The sequence below is a fragment of the Mustela putorius genome, unplaced genomic scaffold (genome assembly GCF_011764305.1).
Source record: "Mustela putorius furo isolate JIRA1106 unplaced genomic scaffold, ASM1176430v1.1 tig00001012_pilon_pilon_pilon, whole genome shotgun sequence".
NCBI classification, from domain to species: Eukaryota; Metazoa; Chordata; class Mammalia; order Carnivora; family Mustelidae; genus Mustela; species Mustela putorius.
In genome coordinates this window covers 2,636,721-2,660,603 of record NW_025421531.1, presented here as the reverse complement: position 1 = coordinate 2,660,603, position 23,883 = coordinate 2,636,721, and the positions used below count along the sequence as shown (strand labels likewise).

The following is a 23,883-nucleotide window of genomic DNA, read 5'->3' as shown; positions in this document are numbered from 1 at the left end:
TAGCTGAAACATGTACTGTGCTGGGTTTCTGAGGAGTTGGTAGGGCTTCTGTAGCTGAAGAACTTATTGTGTCAGGTTTCTGAGTTGATGGGACTTCTGTAGCTGGAACATTTACTGTGTTGGATTTCTGAAGAGTTGATGGGGACTTTGTAGCTGGAGCATTTATGGTGGTGGGTTTCTGAGGAGCTGATGGGAGTTTGGTACCTGAAACATCCGCTGTAGTGGGTTTCTGAGGAGTTGATGTAGCTTCGGTACCTGGAACATTCCCTGTGGTGGGTTTCTGAGGAGCTGATGTGACTTTGGTACCTGTAACATTTGCAGTGGTGGGTTTCTGAGGAGTTGATGTGGGCTTTGTAGCTGATGCACTTACTGTGGTGGGTGTCTCTGTTGCTAGTATGACTGTAGAAATCTGAGAACCTTATAAGGAAGAAAAAAGTTAAAAAATATTAGCTAAATAATGCTGTCAAGTTAAGACAAAACAAATTGCTTCCTCTATGAATCCTCTCTTTCTCCCCCGCAAACACCTAAATATGAATACGACTTTTAGGAAATCAAGTCTAATTCTGATTTTCCCAAGGAACTGAAACACTGCATTGCCTTTGCTTTGATATAAATTGACCTTTAGTCAACTGAAGAGGGTTTATAACAAAGTAGTACTGAGGTTCTTAAACTGTTTTCTGTGTAAATAAAAGAAACCAAAGTCAGAGTTGGTGGTGATCTCATTCTGTAACACACCCCAAATTAAGATATTTTCTCTCAGAAAATGTTTTCCTTTCTCATGCCAAGACCAAAGAACCAGAAAGAACCACTGGACAGACAGAGGTAGTCACAACATAGTTCCTTTTCCCAATGTTTTCAGGACATGTTAGTGACCCTGGGAAACTTGCTCTGTTTTAGTCCTTTTTTTAAGTAATACATTCAGTCTGAAAAAAAAAAAACCTTTTTTTTTTTTTTTTTCTCTTATGCTAGTTACCAACATTACACAAATTAGATCGGTCTCTCTTTGGATTGCAGATCAGGTCACAATTATCTGAAGTGCAACCTTGATTAAATCCTATTCTGAGGGGTGCCTGGGTGGCCTCTGCCATGGGCTTGGGTCATAACCCCAGGGTTCTGGGATCAAGCCCGGCATGGGGCTCTCTGCTCACCAGGGAGCCTACTTCCCACCCCGTCCCCCGTCTGCCTCTCTGCCTACTTATGATCTCTGTCTGTCAAATAAATGAGTAAAACCTTAAAAAAAAAAAAACCCTACTAAAAAAAAAAGAATGTTAAAAAAATAAAAATAATTAAAAAAATAAATCCTATTCTGAGAATTGCAACGCTAACAATTTAGTACAATTTTAAGTCTTCCTTCAGTGCCTGTCGGACTTTGGGCTGCTTCCACACCCCCTCTTGCCAGCTTCCCCACACACTGGAGACCGCTGTCCATTTCCCTAATCCCGCTAAGCTGCCATTTCTTCAACTGAACAAGAATAAAAACAAAGCAGATTTGAAAAAATAAAAACAAAAACAAAGCAGATTTGAGAACATTATTGTAAGGAATGAGAGAAATAATTCAGGTAAGTTATTTCACACAGTGCCTATCCCTGAAGGAACACACTTGACCATTCCGGTGTGCAAGTGCCTGCACCACCAGCACACACATCCTGCCCTGTGCCCTCAGACACCATGTATCATTTATTTCCGCTTCCTTGTATCGACCTCGGAGGCTGGGGGCGGGGGGATGGGACTACTCACATAAAATACCCAGCCAGTACCACATGACTGAGACACTCAGAAAATAGTAGATAGTATTTTAGGGTAAGATTTTATATGGCCCTTTCCTCTAAGGTACTCATATATAAAACTTACTCTTTGTTCCACCAGGCTAGTTCTGGCTTTTGATCCAGAAGACCTATGTGCTAATATAGGGTAAGTTTCCTGGAAATTGCTTTCCTTGTTGTCCTTTTGTTATTTTGTGTCTTGTTGACTCACATCTGCCATCAGCATGCTCCAAATTATTTCAGCCTTCTGAACTGCACTGTGATACAGAGCCCAGCCTATGGGCAATGTTCCAGCACCCTTGAAAAAAAAACTTTCTCCACCTGTCCTTATAGGGTTCAATGCCCTTAATATGTCAATTAAAAAAAAAAAAGTTTCTATATTCTTATTGATCTTTGGTTGCTTATTCTAACACCTCTTGAAATAGGTATGTAGAATTCTCAAACTATAATCATGGATTTATCTATTTTTCTTTCTGCCTGTTTTCTATGGATTGAAGCTTTTTTCCCACAGTGCTCATAGATCACAGATTGTGATAGATTCCTGCTGAATGGACCCCCTTTATCATTATGAACCATTGTATCTTAAAGTATTCTTTGATATTAATGGAACTGCACCTGCTTTTTCCTTTTTTGGTAATTGCAAAGTATATTTTTCCATCCTTTCTTTGGACCATTCAGTGTTCTTCTCATTAAGTTTTGTCTCTTATAAACAGCAAATAGGTTTTTTTTTTTTAAGTTCTTTTTTTAAAAATTTTATTTATTTATCTGAGAGCGAGAGAGAGAGAGATCACAAGTAGGCAGAGAGGCAGGCAGAGAGAGTGGGGGAGACAGGCTCCTGCTGAGCAGAAAGCCCAATGAGGGGCTCGATCCCAGGACCCTGAGATCATGACCTGAGCTAAAGGCAGAGGCTTAACACACTGAGCCACCCAGGTGCCCCAGGTTTTCTTTTTTTAATTCAGTCTGACAATCTGACTTAAATTACACTCTGGGTAATTACTGATACAGTTGGGTTTATAGCAAATATCTCACTCTAAGTTTGCTCTTCCACCCATCTATTTTATGTTTCTCTTCCTCTCGTTTCCTTTTGGATAAAGTGCTCATTTATCATTCCTTTGTTGGGTTATGATTAGATTGGATTAGATTTTGAGAAGATAGAATTAGTGATCTGGAAGACAAACAGATAGAGAAAGGATCAGGAGGAAGCCTTTGTTGGGTTATGATTCATAGTTTCTTTCACTATTATTTTCATGGTGACCCTAGAGATTACAGTATATATCAGACTATAAACCAATTATGCAAATTAACATTCTACAACTTTTGGGTATTGCCAGAACCTTGTAACTTTTAAATTCAATTTACCTTTTATTGCCTTTGGCTCTGCATTCAACATACCAAACCCCAGTGGATAATGCATTTATCATTTTGTACAGTCCCTATTCATGTACCTGTTCTAATGTTCATTTTGTCTTGCATTTTCATGTTTTACTTGAGATTATTTTCATTCTACTTGAAGGAATGCCTTTATTTTGTTGTTCTGTGCAGGTCTGGTCTGCTGGGGTAAGTTCTCTCAGTTGTTGTGTGAGAACATTTTCATTTGGCAATTTTAAAGGATATATACCCATTGGCTAAAGAATCCTAGGTGAGCACTCATTTTCTTATCCTTAACTTGAAGGCTTTCTTCTCATTGGTCTTTGGCTTCTATAATTTTTGTCGAGATGCCTGTGGTCAGTTTTTGTGTTGCTCCTTTGAAGATAATGTTGTCTTTTGTCTCTTGGTGCTTTTATCATTGTTTTACGTTGCTAAAATTTTTGCCACAAAATGCTGGGAACTGGTTTTATTCTGCTTAGAGTCCTGAGAACCTTTGGAATGTATCGATGTATTTCATCATTTTTCGAGCATTCTGTCATCTCTTTGAATATTTCTGCTCCTCTTTCTCTCTTTTTCTATCTGCCTCTCCTCTTAGCTAACCTATGTTAGAACAGTTTCACATGTCTCAAATACCTCCTAACTTTTGTCTGTACTTTACATTCCCCCCCTCTCTTTGTGCTTCTGGGCATTATTAATGAATTTTCCTTCCTGTTCCTAATACTGGGTCCAAATCACTGTTAAACCTATCGTGATCTTCATTTCAGATTTTTCATTTTTCATTTTTCTTTGCAGAACGTCTACTTTTATAGGTTCCAGTTCTTTGCTGAAATTCTTTATTTCTCTCTTCCTTGAAAACCTTAAACATATTAAGTGCTGTTTTAAAGTCATCTGCTAACTCAGTTGTCTGGATTTATTTTCCCCTGATTTGGTTATAATTTCTTGCTTTGCTCCATGTCTAGTAACTCTTTTACTGTATTACAGATGTTGTATATAAAACATTCAGATGGTATGATCTTCCAAGAGAGGTCTCCTTTTCTGATAAGCAGACTGGTTGGAGGTGATCACACCCTCAGCCCATGAGGGACTGAGCTCAGCCTTAGTAAGACGTAGTAAGACTCAGTCTACTTCTACTCTTGCCTCTGCTCCTTGGGACTTGTCCCTCTGGGCTTTTCATCAACAGCCCAGGAATCTTTATTTCCTCAGCTCTGAGAAACTGTGGGAGATCCAGGTCTGTCCTTCAGGGGTCCCCAGCCCAGCAATCTAGTCTCCTTCCCCACCCAACTTCAAAATGGGCACAACTGTGTTAAGGGGCACAAGACTGTGTGTTTGATCCAAGCTTCTTCCTATTATATTTGTTGCCCAAATACCATACGGGTCTGAGAGATTTCATTTTGTACTTTGGAAGGTTTGGGTCAAAGTCCTCAGCCTCCCCTGCAGCCCCAGAAATCAGCAAATGGCCCTTGGGGAAAAACTCGCTCTGCACTCAATTTTCAGTGTATTTTTCTAGCCCACCACAACCACTTTGCCAGGTTCTCTCTTTCCTGGCAGTGGTCTTCCTGTGGGTCATGATGGATCCTAGGCCCAGGTGCACTTCAGAGGGGCTTGCCTTCCCTGTCCACTCCCCCAGGAATTCTAGTTCCTTCAGTCCTGGTTGTGCCCACCCTTGTATCTCATGCCTTTCAAAATGGGACTTAAAAAAAAAAATCTATCCAGATTTTGTGGTTATTTGTAAAGAAAATATTGGCCTACCATGGTCTACTGGGGCACCACCCTAGACTTGTAAACTCCGAATAACAGTTAATTTAATAAAATAGGGGGAAATAAATATGAGTGTGTCACATAGCCAGATTAAGAAGTGAACCCATATCAAACTTCTCCCATAATTAAATTAAGTCAAATAATATAATGAAATTTTCCCCTTGCAGTTGTCACATCTCCACATCATAATAAGCATTATCATTAGGGGAGCAGAGAGCCAGCACAGTGATCCACTATTGCTGGGAGAGTAAACTGCTACGGTTTCTTTGGAAACAATGTTGGTGACATCCGTCAAAAGTTTAATGCACAGGGGCGCCTGGGTGGCTCAGTGGGTTAAAGCCTCTGCCTTCAGCTCAGGTCATGATCCCAGGGTTCTGGGATCGAGTTCCACGTGGGACTCTCTGCTCAGCAGGGAGCCTGCTTCCCCTTCTCTCTCTGCCTGCCTCTCTGACTACTTGTGATCTCCGTCTTGAAATAAATAAAATCTTTAAAAAAAAAAAGTTTAATGCTCATACATTTGCTCTAGTAACTATGCTACAAGGAATTTATTTTATGAAATATACTTGCACACCTGTGCAATTTCAGATGCCCAGTACTTTTTGCAGTATCTTTTGTAATAATAATTAAAAACAACAACAACAACCTGTAATCAAAAACTAAATTTCCCTCAATAGGTTAAATAAATGATATATCCATACAACTGCTACAACTGAAAAAATAAATACGTGTATGTTTATTTTCCAGAACCAAATGGAAACATTTGTGAACAATGGTTACTTCGAAGAGAAGGACTAAGGACAGAGAGATTTCTACTTTACCTCTTATACCCGTCTGCATGGTTTGAACATTACTGTACTGTTGACATATACTATTTGTGACAAGCAACTGTTTTTAACAAGCACTGATATTTAAAAATTCATGCTACCATAATTCCAAGTATAATTACAAAAGGCGCTCGAGTCACACTGGCACTTAAATGTCATGTTGCTCAAACAAATCCCGCCAATAGGATCACTAGCGAGATCCCTCGGTTTAGTCTAAGATTCCCTCCTAACCAAATAAAATCAACCATTTTATATGCCTTTTGTATTAACTTATTGAAAGTGATACGGTTAAGAAACAGCAAATGTAAGCAAACTCACTAAAAACATGAGACATGTCACATGCATGTTTGTGTGCGTGTTATGTACCATGGGTATTTATTTTATTCATATGTTACCACATATTCTCCAGTATCAGTGCTTCCTCCTTCTTGGAAAGTCATAGACCCCTCTGAGAATCTGATGAAAAACTGTGCTCCCCTACAAAGATACAAATAGGCATATATACCACATTCTCCATTCATTTCTCAGGGAGTTCACAGAATCTCTGTAGTCCAAATAAAGACCCACTGGTAATAAGAAAACAAAAATACAACACTGCAAACTCATTACCTTTGCATTCAGGCGGCGGGCCACTCCATTCTCCTTGGTCACCCTTAACAGTACAATAAATAGAGTTCTCTCCGATCAGGGTGAAGCCTTTTATACATTCATATTTTACAGCCTGTTGATACACATAAGTGTTCTGTTGATCTAGAATGACTCCATTGCTAATTTTTGGTGGTTCCGGACAAAAAATTTCTTTAAAAAAATTCCAAAATAATTAACATTAATAAAACTGCCAATTACTTACTTTAATAAGTAAGATTAAAGCATGTTAAATAACTTATTTTAAAAAAGTAAAAATCGACCGTTTTTTCTAAGTTCAGCATTATCAACCAGGGAGTTTAGAAATGCCTGTTAAGTCATGAGTAGAGTATTTGGAGCTTTGGATACAAATGGTGTAAAACACGAACGCTAACTTTGAGACCAACATATAGAAGTAAGATTTAGAACATATACGTGAAGCAAGAATTACAATAAAGTCCTCACACATTACGTATCACAGTTGTGCCGGGGAAAGCAAATACTGCCGGAGTTCAGAGGTAAAAGCAGGGCATTTTAGGAGGAAATGGAACTTGAGCTTAATACTAAGATATACCCTTCTGCTAAGACAGTGGAGAACAGGGCATAGCTCTGCATTCCAGGGGAAAGAATGCCAGATGAAAGGAGCCTGGAAATCAAGTGGCATACTTTGGAAGCAGGAATAGATCGTTTCGATGTGTCAATATTAAACTTTGACTCTTAGGATAAAAATTTTTTTAAACATATGTTGACACACTGCCTTTTAGTTCAAGTAAATGTACTGAGCAGCTGCATTTGGAAAACAGATACAAGCAGAGTTATTCTGGTCATATTATAAAAAGCGGCCCCTCCCTGGCAGTAGCTCTGATAAAAAAAAGTGCAGTGGCTCACCTTGTCTAGAGCCAGGGAAGCAGTGGGATCACGTGTGTATGTCAACTATGTTGCATCAAGTGGCCTTAGGTAACCAGAGAATATTAGCAAACCTGTAAGTTACTTTTAGACCCCTTGCCCTAATCAAAGCCAGGAACCAGAGCAGGCCCATCTGCTTCACACGGGGCTAAGGTGCATGACTGCACATCGCCATAAGTACCATCCAGAGACTTTCTGAGCACCTAACACATACCAGGCACTGTTCTATAAACGCAGTTGCAAAACTAAATAAAATATTCAGTTGTAGGTCTTAAAATATAGCGACAGGGGCACCTGGGTGGGTCAGTCAGTTAAGCATCTGCCTTCGGCTCAGGGTGCTGGGATCAAGCCCTCCCCTGGGCTCCCTGATTAGCGGAGAGCCTGCTTCTCCCTCTCCTGCTCCCCCTTCTTGTGTTCTGTCAAATAAATAAATAAAATCTTTAAGATGAAATAAAATACAGTCACGAAAAAGATTCAAAGATTTTCATTTTAATGCAAAGTGGCGAGGCTTATCACAGAAGTGTGCACCATGGTGTGGAAAGCGAGAACAGTTAACCAGCAGGGATGTCCCAGAAAGCTTCTAGAAGGTCTATCAGAGGAAACCCTAAGCTAAGCAAAGAAGGGGCTGAAGGGCATTCCAAGCAGGGGCAGTAGCAGAGGGAAAAACAGGGAGGTTTGTGTGGATAGAGACTAAAGTATGAGGGCAAGACGTGAGCATGAACTGGGCATACCATGGTGACCACTGTACGCTTTACTAAGGAGTCTGGACTTTGTAAGTGATGAGCAGACATGTACAAGCTTTAGGATCCATGTTTCAGATGGATCACTTTGGGGAGAATGTGGATCAAACATCAATGGAGTCCAAGAATGGGGGCCACTGCATTCAGGGTCACCTTGAACTCAGGCAAGCGGGACTTCTGCACCAGCTCCCACACTTTAAGAGGCTGTGGCCCTCTTCTGACTATGCTTCTCCCCACCAGTGGGGTATCTGCAGGGCTGAAGGTATGGTCCCTGAGAGCTGCTCCCCTACCCCACTGTAAATCATGCTCTAGGAAGTGGCCCTTGGAATTCCCTCTTTTTTTCTTTTTCTTTTAATATGGAACACTATAAATTTGTATGTTATCCTTGAAGGGCCATGCTAATCTTCTATCATTCCAATTTTAGTATCTATGTCACATGGTCCCAATTGTTGAGAACAGTCTATACTTCTGATATGTACACCTATAGTCCAAAGTTCAGAGACACAGATGGGGGGAAAGGTCTCAGGGTACATGTCTTGGAGCGTGTGGGCCAAGCTGTGTAGGTACATGCATTAGAGGCTTATCACAGTACCAGAGCAGATACATATTCGAGTAAATTTGCTGTCCAAACGCACTTTAGTATCACTTACAACATCCCTTACTAGACGGTGGAAATGGTAAAGGTGGGTGGTGGGTAGTAATGCTGAAAATTTTGAAGTACTAGTAATGGGAAAAAGGGGAGTAGCAGACATAGGAGGGTAGAGCTCAAGATGGTGTGCCAAGGGTGTCCCTGGGTGTGGCCAGCTCACCCCTGCAAGCTCTTTGTTGGCCAGACTTCCTTTTGTATGTCTCCCTATCAGCTGACCCCATACCTTCCCCACCACAGTGTGTACCACAGTGTGTCAATCAAGACTCACCTGTCAATTCCATTAAGCCTAGTCTAGTTTTCTGCTCCTAATAACAACAAAAACTTGAACTTAGTGATAATTTTTTTTAAGATTTTATTTATTTATTTGACAGAGAGAGAGAGAGAGATCACAAGTAGGCAGAGAGGCAGGCAGAGAGAGAGAGAGAGAGAGAGAGAGAAGCAGGCTCCCTGCTGAGCAGAGAGTCCCATGTGGGGCTTGATCCCAGGAACCTGGGATCATGACCTGAGCTGAAGGCAGAGGCTTCAACCCACTGAGCCACCCGAACCGAACTTAGTGATAATTTTAGTAAAGTTGGGAGAAATAATAAAGCCTACATTTTTAAGCGTTGCATTTTTTCTTAAGAGAAAAAAAAATATGTTGCACATATTTTACTCTTCTCAATTTTCAGGAGACATATGTCTTTAGTGGATATAAATTTGACTGGATATATGCATTTTTAAAAAAATATTTATTTATTTTTATTTTTTTTAGAGATTTTATTTATTTGAGAGAGAGAGAGAGAGTGAGAGAGAAAGAGAGAGCATGAGAGAGGAGAGGGTCAGAGGGAGAAGCAGACCTCCTGCTGAGCTGGAAGTCTGATGCAGGACTTGATCCTGGGACTCCAGGATCATGACCCAAGCCAAAGGCAGTCGATTAACCAACTGAGCCACCCAGGCACCCCTGGATACATGCATTTATGATACTATTTCTATACCCTATCTCCCTCAGAAAATAAGATTCCTAAGGGCAGAAATCATATTTCTTCTTTATTGTATAACTTATTTCTCTAATCATGAAAAAAATCAATCCCATTTCAAAACATTTATAGGCAATTAGCTCAGTTCATAATTGTAAAAGAGGCAATACTGAATCCTAGAAAAATGATGAGTTTGACGTCCAACTAACTAGAGAGGTTTAGGGTTTTTTTCAGTCTTACCTTGGCATTCAGGCAATGGATCACTCCATCCAACATCGTTCTTTACAATGGAACAGTAACTAGAAGCTGCACCGACTAATCTATACCTAAACCAATGAGGGGAGGAAAAAAGTTAGGTCCCATCCACACATTTGGCTTCCCTTAAATTCTCCAAAATGTCATCTTAAAATATTTACTACACCAGTAGAGGGAGACAAAACAACAGCTGATCAAAATTCACATGGCCATTTAAAGGAAAAGAAAAAATTAAATTAGAAAAGGTGATATCCAAAAGGTAAAAAAGTGTAAGACACAAAAAGTTTTTTATCTGGGTGGGGTCCTTGTGAGAAAACAGGAAAGTGTTCTGAAACATTTAAAGTGATATAGATGCTTGAATATTTTATATTTCTGAATTCTAAAGAATTCAGAATAATAGAATATACTTATATTTTAGGGGCTCCAGGTACTCCCCAGATTTGATATTAATCCTATCAACGATCCAAGCATCTCTGTTTTGTACAGGAGACACATGATATTGATATTTTTAATTTTATAAAGAGCAAGAACACCCACATACACACAAAGTAAAATAACATAATTCAATTTGCAGATATTAAAGAGAAAATGAACATTAAAAGTTTCCAGCTGTCTCTCAGACACTAAGGAGACCCAAAGAGTGAGTTCCTTTCCCTACATAGAGAACTCAGAGAAGACCTCAGGTCAGCATGACATTTTTACACTAGGAGTAAATGTTTTTAACACATAATATTTTGTAACAGGCAGTTTGCATACAGAAAAAAAAATATGCAAATTCATTATTTAGGTAAAGTAAGGATTGGTTTCATTTGAACATTTGAAGGATTTAATTTCTGCAAGTGCCAACCTATTACAAGATTTTTCCTTTACTACTTACATTTAAATTTTATAACTGATCATATATGTACTAAAAATCTAACAGTAGAGAGAATTTGGTGTTATAGGAAATTGTCCTTTCTTGCCTCCATTTTATTAAACTTAACCATGACGGCCTCATGATGAAAGATCTTTGAGCACAGGAGCTGGTTGACGAGCTTGTAAACACTGACCACGAATCTAAAAACTTCCACCTTAAGTCCTAATTGGTTTTTGCATTTGTTAAATATAGAATAGAAAGATGTAGTATGCCAAAACTTACCCCTCGTTACACGAGAAGTGGATAACTGCAGCATACAATATGTCAGTTGGAATGCTGACATGACCATGTCTTAAATCTCCAGGATTAGGACATGATTTTCCTAGAAGAGAGCTCAAATTGATTTTTTTTTTCATTAAATTATCAGGTACTTCTAAGCAGATCCATCATCTGAACTACCAACATTTCTTATCCTTAAACTTCTAAAATCCTGCCTTCATTTTGTAAGTTTCAAATAACACACCAGATTTCGAATATACACTTATTACATTTTAGGTAACCTTAAACTAATTAAATGGGAAATCTGTGAGTAAATGAATACTCCCACCTCACAAGTATTTAGTTGGCCTAATTTAAGACAAAATTATAAAATTACTTGGATGGTTCTTTTCAAAATCATACTCAAAGTAATAATATGGACACAAAGACTTCAGCATGAATGAAGGAAGAAATATTTTTTCTCCCAAATAACCCTACGATTACGAATACTCTGTAAAAATTATACTCACTTTTACAAAATTCATCGGGTTTGGACCATGTAAAATTCGGAAGGCAAGTTAGTTTTCCTGAGAGAAGATGGTCCCTTTGGTAGCCAGGTCGGCATTCATATTCCACAATGGAACCCACTGGGAAATAATTCTGTTTGGTGAAAGACTTTTTGAGAGATGCAAATTGTAGCCTGGTTGGAACGTCACAGCTACCTAAAAGTATTAACAAAAGCAACAATGTAACTAAAACCACCTTCTTTGACAATCTAGGTTTAATGATCCAGAATTATCTGGACCTTATGTCACCCCCTTTTCTGTACTTCTTCATACACATTTGATATTTAACTGTATTAATATCACTATGACACTTACAGTGCATCAAGCATACTCACATATATACTTCTATTTCCTAAGTAGTTAATTTGGCACCTAGATATCACCACGCCCGCAGTTCAGGAAATATAACCCATTATAGTTGCCTGGCACAATTCTGCCCGTGACCCCTGCCTGCCCAAAGGAGGACACGGCTGAGAGCAGAACAGTGTTTCCTTCAGACCCCCTGGGGCTAATGTCTGAACAACAACAGTAACTAACAATGATAGCTAATATTTATTGGATACTTCTCCATGTTTTATACACATAAACTCATTTCATTCTCACAACAACCCAGAAGTCCATGAATCAGGTGAGCCAGTGGTGTACAAAGAAGTACTTATAAATGGTAACATCTGGGCAAATGTTAATGTGTAGAGACATGGTAGAGGGGACGGGGCATTGGATTTATAACCCAAAGACTGAAGTTGGTACCCTGGACTGCTGATTTCAAGAAGTTACTTAATTTCTGGGGGTCTGTCTCCCCAGACTACTTCCTGACTGAAGAATGGAAATAAGGGTCCCTACTCCAGACATGGGGTTGTCTACCCATGGAGACGTCAATGGAGTCAGCTATGCAGAAGCATTGTAAACTCTAAAACATAATACATGTGCAAAGGCTTAAGTACTTCAACCACTGCCTTCTGTCCTGCACACATAAAACCCAAAGGTTCAAGCTGATGTCACACCTGGTTTCATAAAATACTTGAGGCAGTTTCTAGAATTCCCATACATTCTAGGACTCCAGATGGTCCAAAGCTAGGTCCTTACCTTTACTCGTTTCTGTCAAAGCTACCATAGGACTATGAATCTAGTGATAGATTTCAAGGGAAATACTGGGAGCTTTTTAAAAGGCTACCACAGAGTTGTGCTTGATGAGTCCTACTTTAAAAAATGAAACTTAAGAACACAGAAAACTATGTGTCATGGGGTGATTGCCAAACATATTCATATATAATGTACTTCCTAAATTGTACCTATTGTTTATCTTCTCTATTAGTTCAGGAGTTCAGGAGTTATTTTCTCTATTAGTTCAGAAAGCCCAAACCTGTTAATGAAGAAGCAGGATCTATTCTGGGAGGAATGTCAATTAGCTGCAGCGGGAAATGCCAGGTATACATACCCTGGGATTTCATAATGCTTGAAAACTATCAATTACCACTCATGCTGAAGAGGGATAAAAGTAAGCTAAGCAGATACATTCCATTCCCGTAATGTATATATACAAAAATGAAGAGCTTACGGTTACAAAATTCTGCCACCTCTGACCATTTATTGTTGAGACAGACCACGGAGTCTGCCTTGCCAGGAACCTTTACAAAGCCTTCTTTACATTTGTATGTTACTGTGGTTTCCTCAGGAAAACTCTGGCGGTCACCCACACTTTGTATGGCATTAGGTACCTCTGGGGGAAAGCTGCAGTCACCTAGGGAGGGAAATAAAAGAAAAGAAAAGCAGAACTGAAGGAAATGACACTTTTCAGTTCAGAGCAACATTCTTTTTGCAAGAGGAGTGAGGGAAGCAGCCAAAGGCTTCTGAGGCACAGGTAACATTTCCATCCAGTGGCTGAACCGACATACCGAAGACTTGCTAGGCTGCCTGTCTTGTCAATTAATTCAGTATTAAAATAAGGAATCGACCCTTTTCTTTCAATATTAAAAAAAAAAAAAAAAAGCGGTTTAGAATTGATCCTGTTACTAAGCGCACAATACAGACAGACGCCCCCGGGGAACGTCACACCTGGAAGAGAAGACGGGTTAACATGCCGCGTCCCCAGCAGCCCACAAGTGGACTCCGTTTAAGAGGCGACAGAGGTCAGCTGTCGCCTCCCACTGCTAAAGAGATGTTGGGGGACTGAGAATTCACTCTTCGAGCCCAGCCCTTTGGCTTCCCCAGGTATGCCTGCTCCGCCAACTCAGCCCGCGCTTCCTCAACGGTCTCCCCCCACTCCCGAAGTCACGCCAGCTGGGGTCCAGCTCAGCAAGACCCCAAACTGCAGGTTAGCAGCGGAGATCCCGTCCCTGTCCCCAAGGGATCGTGCCAGTAGGCGCTCTGAGCCATACGGGTGGAGGATTACGGGAACAATTTACCCATGCCCACATACCTCACCTCCCCAGGTCCCCAGACTTCTCGGTTGTCACGGAGACGGATCCCGCCCCTCCCACCCAGCCTCAGGGTCCCCCAGCGGGGCTGAGCCCCCCCAGCCCCCACTCACCCTGCGCCGTAGGCGGACACAGCAGCAGCAGCAGCAGCAGCGGCAGCAGCAGCAGCGGCGGCGGGGCGCTGAGCCCGCCGAGGAGGGACATGGCGCGCGGGGACCGGGACCGGAGTTAAGTGGAAGCTCGCTCCAGCAAGCAGCCGTAAGTAGCAGCAGCGCCTAGCTGGACCGCGGGGCGGGTTAAATTAGCGCCTGGGCGGGGCTGGGGCTGTGAATCACAAAGGGTGGGGCGAGGAGACCCGCGGAGGAGAGTGTGCCGGCACCAGGTGCCGCGCCGCGCGAGCGCCGGGGAGGGGGGCTCTCGCGGTCGCCTCCCCTAGAGACCCTGGACTGGGGACCGCGGATAATGGGCCGGGAGTGGGGCTCCCCCGCGGGTCACCTGGACTCTCTTTTTCTCTTTGCTAGGGTGGGGCCTGCGAAGAGCTCCCATCTGGACGTGTAAATATCTGCTTTCCAAGTAAACAGAACGCTGGGGGGAACCGAGGAGAGGGGCGTGGCTCAAGTGGGAAGGGCTTTGCTGCCCGGAAATCTGCATTAGGTTGAGAGGTAATTCAGCGCTCCCGAGTGCTGCCGGGCTGAGCAGAAAGTGCCTGAGCAGAGAGTGCGGTGGGTTCCCAAGTAGCCCCTGGAAACATAGAGTGCGCCCACCCAGGGACCCAGTGCCTTCAACTGGAGGTCTGTCAGATGCCAAGAAGGGATAGGAAAAAATAGGAAACAACAGCGTTGTCTCCTAGCACACTCGGTAATCTGAAAACAGCAAGTGGGAAATGGCCTAAGAAAACAGGTCAAGCAATACAGCAGGGAGTGACCATTGTTCATGCTATGTTTTGGGTGGGAATCACTTGCCTCGCCAGGGTACTCCTTATTCAGGGAGGACAGCTCATGCATTCCGCTTTGGGACTATTCTGGTCAGACGATGGGAGGAGAGAAAAATGCCAAAACAAAAACCAAGCGCCAGAAAACTAAATGATAGGGTGGTGGTTTTAAGAGAAAAGAGAAAAGTTTGTTAAGTATATTCCAGTGGTTTGCAAGACTAGCCACACATTAGAGTTACACGGGGGAGCTTTAAAAAAAAAAAAAAAATCCAGAGGCTCAAGCTACACCTCAGACGAGTTAGATTAGAATCTCTGCGGAGGGGCGCCTGGGTGGCTCAGTGGGTTAAAGCCTCTGCCTTCGGCTCAGGTCATGATCCCAGGGTCCTGGGATCGAGCCCTACATTGGGCTCTCTGCTCAGCGGGGAGACTGCTTCCTCCTCTCTCTGCCTGTCTCTCTGCCTACTTGTGATCTCTCTCTGTGAAATAAATAAAATCTTAAAAAAAAAAAAAAAAGAATCTCTGGGGATGGGAAGGGGGCAGTAGGATTATTTAAAGAATTCTAGGTGATTACATTGGGCAGCACAAATCTATATAAGGCTGGTCAGAGTAAAGGTCTTCCCTCCCACCCACCCCGGTCTGGCTCTGTCCCTGTCAGAAACATGAAAGGACATTTATGGAAGGGCCAGTTACTCCTCTTCATGGAGAGTAACCCCAAGAACATTTCCCTTTAGTAATTCACCTGAGTCTGGTTAGCAGAGTCTATCCTCAGTTTCCTATCCCCTGCAATACCTTCCCTGGTTCAATGAAATCCTTGACTTGGAAATGCATCTTGGTCCATGGGTCAGATGTGGGGTATTTGTGGCATCTAGTCTTGATATTCTTTCCTAAATGTTTTTGATCACTCTTTTTTGGTTAGTAAGAGCTTTATAAGAAGGAAAATAACAGTTTTCTCTGTTTCTCTGGCTCATGTTTACTATAGAAAAATGAATAAACCTTGTATTACTGAGTGCTGGAACCAATTGTATAGGGATTCCAGGGAAGGAACTCTTATAGGTTTTCATGGAAACCTATCAGTATTAAGACATCCTAGAATTTAGAAGTTGAGGGACTTTTAAAATGATATAGTCTTGGGCCGCCTGCATGGCTCAGTCAGTTAAGCATCTGCCTTCAGCTCAGGTCAGGATCTCAGGGTCCTGGGCTCCTGCATCAGGCTCCCTGCTCAGCGGGGAGTGTGCTTCTCCCTCTCCCTCTTGTGCTCTCTCTCTCACTCTCTCTCAAATAAATAAATAAAATCTTTAAAAAAATAAAAAATAAAATTATCTAGCATGATCCTCTTATTTGATTTTAAAACACTTTGCTTTTACTTCCATATGTGATATAAAAAACACAAAGTATATCAGGGCCCAGCAGTGTTTTAGAATTGATACCAGATCTTTGTTTATTCTCCCATGACTTTATCCACCATTCCTTTCTGTTCCACCATGATAGGCTGGCAATCTTTATTCCTGCTTGAGCTCAGAGAATTGGTGTGAAAGGCAAAGTAGCATTATGGAAAAGAGCTGAAGGTCAAGGCCAGTTATGGAGCTGTTGGAAGACTTAACATCAAGGCCCATTAGAGCTCTCTGTTTATTAAGTGATTTTAAGTAATACCTTTTTATTCAGGAAAACAATGAGCTCTGGATAGTGTTTTTAAAAAAAGATCTCTAGCACCCAGTTTAGCTACACTAAGTGCTCTATACATTCACCTTCTCAAATATTTTGTTCTTGGTATTACTTTTTTTAAAAAAAGGAACTTTTCCGAGAATAACTGGGTGGGACTCTTTAGTCATACTATGACCACCCCCTCCCAAAAAAATTTCAACATTCTAGGCGTAAAGGGAAAGAAAGAAATCCACTACCATTTACTCAATTTAGAAAAAAGATCTGTGACAAAATTCTATGCATTAAGAAAAAAGAAATATGCAAGCCTGTAACTTACTGAGAATTATTTTAAATAATGGCTTCAGTGTGTGGTGTTCTACTCATTTCATACACATGACACCATGTCACCAACACCATTTCACCAAGTGGAGATAATTGCTCACATATTACAGATGAGGAAAAAAACTGAAAAGCTAAGTAATTTTCCAAAATCCATGCAGCTAATAAGTGACCCAAGCCCAAATCTACACCAAGTTCGTCATTTCAAAATCTGGACTTCTCTATCTCTACACCACTAAGTTCTTTTCATTGGACCCACTTGGCGAAGGTTTCTTTTATGTAGAGGACACTGAATTCAGTACTTTGGGGGCTGCTTTGGGAACGCAGCTGCTTCTGGTGTCAGCAGTTGACCCAAGTCTTCCATACTTGATCTTCCAAAAGCGAGCTGTGTATTCTCATTGAGTTACTCTACCCCTTAAAGCCTCATTCTTACATTGACTAAGCAAGAATATGGGACTGAAAGAGCCTCTATAGAGCCTTCCAATTCCAACACAATAAGTTTATGTAATTAGGTCAAAAATATTTTTTAAGATAGCAGATAAGTGTATGACTTTGGCAGAAGTAAAGGAACATGGCTCTCACCCTGTCCCAGGAACCATACGACGACTAAATCAGAGACTTTTCATGAACTGGGAAGCACACTGCATTCAGAGGCATGTTAAGAATGTGCCAATACTTGTGTCCAAGCATCTATAATCTACTAGGGAGGCTTTATGTGATCAATGAGGTGAGAATGCCATCGCCAATGTAGGGCGGGGTGGGGAGTCAAAAAGACCATGGTTATTGGTGTGGAGGAGGATAAGGGCCCAGGGATTCAGCTAAATGTGATGAATGAACATCAGTGCAAAGGGAGAAAATATGAAAGGTGATAAGAATGAGCACGTACTTGCAGTCAGGAAAAGATTAGTTGATGCCAAGAATAGTTAAAGGCTTAAGGAAGAACGTCGGAGAGCTCACTAGAGCAGTGGAAGAAGGGATTGAAGAGGCTGAGAGACATTCTGCCAAGAGATGTAAGAGCTTTAAACACGAGGCTTCATCCTTTTCTGCACCCCGGAAGCACAGAGGGACTGTAGACGATGTTAAGCAGGGAGGTCCAAGGTTAGCTGGGAAGTCACACGCAAGATGGTGCCGTGGGAGTGACTGAGTCAGGAAAGACCCAACTTCCCTAACTGTGCGATTGTTCAGGCTATTAAGTGTGGAGAACGGAAATGTCTTTAGTTTTAGTTTTCAAATGAATAAATCTATGTAAAGAAACAGTCTTGTTACGCTACCAAACCCCTGACATAATTACTATAACCACGTAAGTGTTCCTGTCTGTCCTGATCAAAAGTGTTTTGAAGGAAGAACCCACAGAATTTGCTGAGTGATTAGATAAGGAAAAAGAGGGGGGAAGGAGCGTTAAGGATGACTCAGAGGTTTGGTGTCTGTGAGATGAGGGGCCCTTTTTAGAAGAACCACCCATTCCTGAGTCAAGAGGGAATTCAGGGAAGAAATAACCAATTTGGCTGCACAGTGGCTCAATGTCAACTCCCTTGGCAGGGGTCCGTGTGCAGATCGGTGTACAGCACAAGACTGGCAAACAGGGAGACTGAGGCAGAGCCTGGATGAGACAGGGCTGTGGGCAAGGGGACCAAGGGAGAGAGTGTGAACTGAAACTCACAAATAGGCAACCCCCACATTGGAGTAGAGACAACAAAAGCGGAAGGAGAGGGGAGGGGAAAAGGAAGAGGATAGTGCAATTTCCTGAAAGCCCAGAGATACAAAACCGTGAGCCAAATATGATCACTCTAGTTGCAGGTGAGGCAATTGGTGTTCAGGGAAGTTAAGTAACTGGTCCCAGACCCTAAGGCTGGTGGGGGTGGAGCTTGGCTTAGGTTCTTAGACCCTCTGTTACATTGCTCAGGCAGTGTCTCATCCGGGAAGCCTCCCCTGCTTACAGTGTCAGACCCAGTCCCTTCCTCTACACTACCCAAAGTACTCCATGTGTCGGTCAGTCCTCCCGTCCAAGAGATCCATCTGTTTTCATATTCGCATTCCGAACTCGGCCTCGAAACGATTCCCAACTAATTTTAACATGGCCGAGGAAAAACAAAAAACTTTCTATTGAGGTATTTTGCCATGCAGCTGCAAATGAGGGCAGCTGCACTCTGCAGAGTAAGTGGCGTACTTTTAATTAATTAATTAATATTTAAAATTTTTTATTATGTTCAGGTTGCTACCACATAGTACATCATTCATTTTTGATGTGGTGTTCAATGATTCATTTATTGCATACGACACCCAGTGCTCATCACAACACGTGCCCTCCGTAATACCTAGCACCCTGTTACCTTATCCCCCTACCCATTCCCCTCTGAAACCCTCAGTTTGGTTCCCGGAGTCCAGAGTCTCTCATGGATCGTCTCCCTCTCTGATTTCTCTGCCTTCAGCCTCCCTTCCCTCCCCCCGCCCCGCCCCCCCCCCCCCCGTAGTCCTCCTCCCCCCTCCATAAGTCCCACCAATGAGTGAAACCATATGGTAATTGTCTTTCTCTGCTTGACTTACTTCACTCAGCATAATCCCCTCCAGTTCCATCCATGTGGATGCAAACAGAGGGTGTTCATCCTTTTTGGTAGCTCAGTAATTATTCCTATATGTAAATTCTATATGTAAATTGTGTATTTAAAAAAAAAAGTAGCAGACCCCTATTTCTCCTGAAGGAAGGTCATTCTCCAGGACTTCGCTAAAAAGGTTATCCGCCCACTACAGCCCATATCGCGTTTGTTTTTTCTCACTAGGTCAACGTTCAGCAGTCCCCAGTAAAGTGGCCTAATATGTGACATTTTCATCTGCCCTGCCCTGGGCTTCCCGTTGACCAACGGAAGTGTAATGCCTGACTCACGTAAGGTAATGCTTCTTTGCCAAGCCCTAATTTTCTGAGGTTGCAATGAAATTTTGCTGAAGTAGAGGAAGTGGTGGCAGGAGCCAGAAAAAATTATGTGGGGTGTGTGTGTGTGTGTGCGCGCGCGCATGCATGCGCTATATGTATGTGTATTTGTGTGTGTGTGTGGTGTATGTATGTGTAAATGTGAGTGTGTGGAGTGTGTGTGTGTGTACCATATGTATGTGTATTTGTGTGTGTGGTGTATGTGTGTAAATGTGAGTGTGTGGAGTGTGTGTGTTTATAATATGTATGTGTATTTGTGTGTGTGCTGTGTATGTATGTGTAAATGTGAGTGTGTGTACCATATGTATGTGTATTTGTGTGTGTGCGGTGTATGTATGTGTGTGAATGTGAATGTGTGTGAATGCTATATGTATGTGTATTTGTGTGTGTGTGGTGTATGTATGTGTGTAAATGTGACTGTGTGTGTGTGTGTGCGCGATGGGTGACAACACAGCACAGGGACAGAGTGGGTGGCTTTGGGAGTCAAACTGACTTCATCTGCATTAGTCGGGCATTACTGACTTTCTGTGTGGTCTGGTTTTCAAACCACTCTGTACCACACATTCCTCATTCATAAAACAGGTGTGATAGTATTACCTACGTCCTCGAGTTTCTGTGAAGGATAAATGAGATAACATATGTAAGCTTTTGGTGTGTGGCTTGGCATACAGTAAATACTCAACAAATATTAGCAATAATCGATGGCAATGACTGACGCGAATGAACACTTCATAGACCAGAACCTGCCCCCGCTTCTCATCTAATCTAGAAAAAGGGACATGTCATGGCACAGAATCTGAAAAATCTATAAGAGAAGTAGAAAATATGCAGATGCTGGTTGTGATGAGATGCTGATAGTGATGAGATCATTCATTCTCCTGATGCTCTCCCCACCCAGTAGAATTTGTTCTTTGGCAAAGATAATAAGGTCATTTGCAAAGGTTCAGATTTGTTTACGCATTGTCCACTTTCCCTCCCTCCACTGTAGTCCATCTGCATTCTGTTTGCCTTGATTTATGATCTTTCAAATTAAGAAGCAGAACTACCTACACTCATGAGAATCGTGCAAGGATAAGGAGAGAAGAAAGAAATTTGCATTTAAGGATCATGTACTATGAGCTCCTAGTTTGAGACCTAACCTCCCTGCTTACCCGTTACCTCAATGCCGTGAGGAATCTATTATCACATCCACTTTGACTTGAAGAAACAGTGGTTCAGAGGGAAAATGACTAGACCAAAGGATGTAGACAGCTAAGCCAAGATTCGAACCCAGGTCTAAGTAGCTCTGAAATTATGTTCCTCCCACCACGTGTGTCCCCTTATAGTTGTCGGTGCATAATTAAGGCTAAATGTGTCCTTGATGTGTCTCAGGAGTATTCATTAGTGGGTAAATATTTTCCTACCACTTTTCTGTCAGTTGTCAAATGAAAGTCATTTGCCCAAATGATGAGCACTTCCCTGGGATAAATTGTTCTTTCTTTCTTTCCTTTTTTTTTAAGATTTTATTTATTTATTTGACATACAAGTAGGCAGAGAGGCAGGCAGAGAGAGAGGAAGAAGCAGGCTCCCTACTGAGCAGAGAGCCCGATGCGGGGCTCAATCCCAGGACCCCAGGATCATGACCTGAGCCGAAGGCAGAGGCTTCAACCCACTGAGCCACCCAGGTGCCCCTAAATTGTTCTTTCTGATACAAAGTCAAACAGGTTGCGATAAAGAAGACCGTTCACTTCGAGCAAACAATAATTGCAATTAGTCTTGGAAATGGTACTCTTTTCCTCAAGAGGAGGAAAAGACCACGTCCACCTCTGAGAATTCTGTGATACTCATTTCTCCCTCCTGTACGTCACTACTCGTGTTTCAGAGCACTCAGATTCTCCTTGCTGGTACTTTCTTGGTTTATTCTGACATGTATAGGCTAATTGAGGTTCAAGTCTATAACCCAGGGAGATTTGAACTTATTGAGGGCAAGTATAATGTCTAATTTATCTTTCTATCTTTTACTTTCTAGTGTAATACCATGCACAGTGTAGGCACTGAATAAATGGTAAATTATAGTTATTAATCTGTCTTTATGACTTTAGGATTTATGGACTCATTCAATAAAATATTAACATCATCCCTAAAGACATTATTTCAACCTCTGGCCATTTTTCTTTCTTACTTCATAGTTAGGTAAGCTTTCCCTACCAGATCAGAATTTTAATATGTAGAAAAGAAAGAATCTCCTGGGAGTAAGGAGCCTATATACAGTGATTCTGAGTTTATATAGGAAATATATGGAAGTGAGCTCATTTTCATATTCATCACCTGCCTCTCTAATTCAAACCTGCTTTACCTCAAAGAATGGTACCATTATCCACCTTCCCCTCGGTGCCTGCACATCTGTTGCTTGAAGACATTTTACAGAAGAAGATATTGGAATGGCTCAAATAAGCACAAGGAAAGAAAAAAGTTCAACATGGTCATTCATCAGGGAAATGCAAATCAAAAGCACAGTGAGTTACTACTAAATACCCACTAGAATAATGAAAATTTTAAAAGACTGAAAAAAATCTAGGTATTGGGAAGGATACAGAACAACTGAAATGACTCCCATTCCTTGCTGATGAGAATATAAAATGATACAACCATTTTGGAAGATACTTTGGGGACTTCTTATAAAGTGAAACAGATACCTTATGACCCAATGGTTACATTTCTGAGTGTTGACCCAGGGAGTAAGAACATGCCTCCAAAAGACTTGCACATAAATGTTTATAGCAATTTTATTCATAATAGCCACAAGTGAAAACAATTCACTTGTCCATCAACAGCTGGAAAGATAAACCAGTTGTTGTACTTCCATACTCTGGAACTTCTGTACAATGACTCAGCATTGAAAAGAAACATATTAGGGATCTACAAAATTTGGACAGATCTCAAAACTTCCTGAGCAAGAGATGCTAGACACATGAGAATATATACCATATGATTCCATTTATGTGATCTTCTAGAACATACAAGACTAATGAACAGTGGCAGAAATCAAATTAGTGACTGTTTGGAGTAAGGAGTATAAAAGGGTAGGAGGACTGACTACAAAAGGGTGAGAGGAAACTTTGGGGGCGCAACGAAAATATTCTTTCTATATATTGGTTGGGGTTGGGTTATATTATATTTCTAAACATTTATCAACACTCATCAAACTGAATAAATGTCTATCCATATGAGAATGGATAAAGAAGATGTGGTACCTATGTACAATGGAATAGTATGCAGCCACAAAAAAGGATGAGATTCTGCCACTTGTGACAACGTAGATGGACCTAGAGCATATAATGTTAAATGAAGTCAGACTGAGAAATACGAATACCATATGATTTCACTTATATGTGGAATCTAAAAAAAAGCATAAACAAAAAGCAGAATCAGAATGATAAATACAGAGAACAAACTGATGGTTGCCAGAGGGGTGGGGGTGGGAGGACGGGCAAAATGGGTGAAGGAGAGTGGGAGATACAGGCTTCTAGTTGTGGAAGGAGTGAGTCATGGGAATAAATTAATAAGAAATATAGTCAGTGATATTGTAATAGTGCTATATGGTGACAGTTGGTAGCTACACTTGTGGTGAACAAAACATAATGTATAAACTTGTTGAATCACTACATTGCACCCCTAAAAGTAATGTTACATTGTATGCCGACCATATTCAAGTAAAAAAAAAAATAATGTTTCCATTTGTAATTTGTAATTCCAGTCTGTAATTCCATTTATGTAAATTACACCTCAAAAAAGTTGATTTAAAAAAAAAAAACACACAAAATAGGGGCGCCTGGGTGGCTCAGTGGGTTAAGCCTCTGCCTTCACCTCGGGTCATGATCTCAGGGTCCTGGGATCGAGGCCCACATTGGGCTCTCTGCTGATTGGGGAGTCTGCTTCCCCACCCCCCCGCCTGCCTCTCTGCCTACTTGTGATCTCTCTCTCTTCTCTCTGTCAAATAAATAAATAAAATCTTAAACAAACAAACAAACAAACAACAACAACAAAAACACAAAATGAATTCCAAGACTTTGGTTCTGGAATTTGTGGGCTTTAGCCAGAAAGCACCAAGTAAGTTATTATGCCAA

The 23,883-nt window shown here is 41.4% G+C and overlaps 1 protein-coding gene and 1 long non-coding RNA gene across 13 annotated transcripts in view; one reads left to right on the top strand and one right to left on the bottom strand.

Moving 5' to 3' along the window:
• Positions 1-14,186, bottom strand: part of CD55 (CD55 molecule (Cromer blood group)) — a 30,081-nt gene extending 15,895 nt beyond the window's left edge. For all 12 annotated transcript variants that reach the window (XM_045087011.1, XM_045087010.1, XM_045087008.1 and 9 more), the window contains exons 1-7: positions 14,054-14,186; positions 13,082-13,264; positions 11,488-11,679; positions 10,982-11,081; positions 9,829-9,914; positions 6,323-6,511; positions 205-417 (exon numbers count right to left, since the gene is read on the bottom strand). In XM_045087011.1, the coding sequence (XP_044942946.1) occupies positions 205-417; positions 6,323-6,511; positions 9,829-9,914; positions 10,982-11,081; positions 11,488-11,679; positions 13,082-13,264; positions 14,054-14,144 (1,054 nt within the window). In that variant the 5' untranslated portion in view covers positions 14,145-14,186. The remainder of the gene's footprint in view (positions 1-204; positions 418-6,322; positions 6,512-9,828; positions 9,915-10,981; positions 11,082-11,487; positions 11,680-13,081; positions 13,265-14,053) is intronic.
• Positions 13,357-23,514, top strand: LOC106006168. The gene is made up of 5 exons (XR_006608622.1): positions 13,357-13,837; positions 13,956-14,198; positions 14,462-14,602; positions 19,629-19,737; positions 22,120-23,514. It is a non-coding gene; the product is annotated as an uncharacterized LOC106006168 (long non-coding RNA).
• The last annotated feature ends 369 nt before the right edge of the window (positions 23,515-23,883 follow it).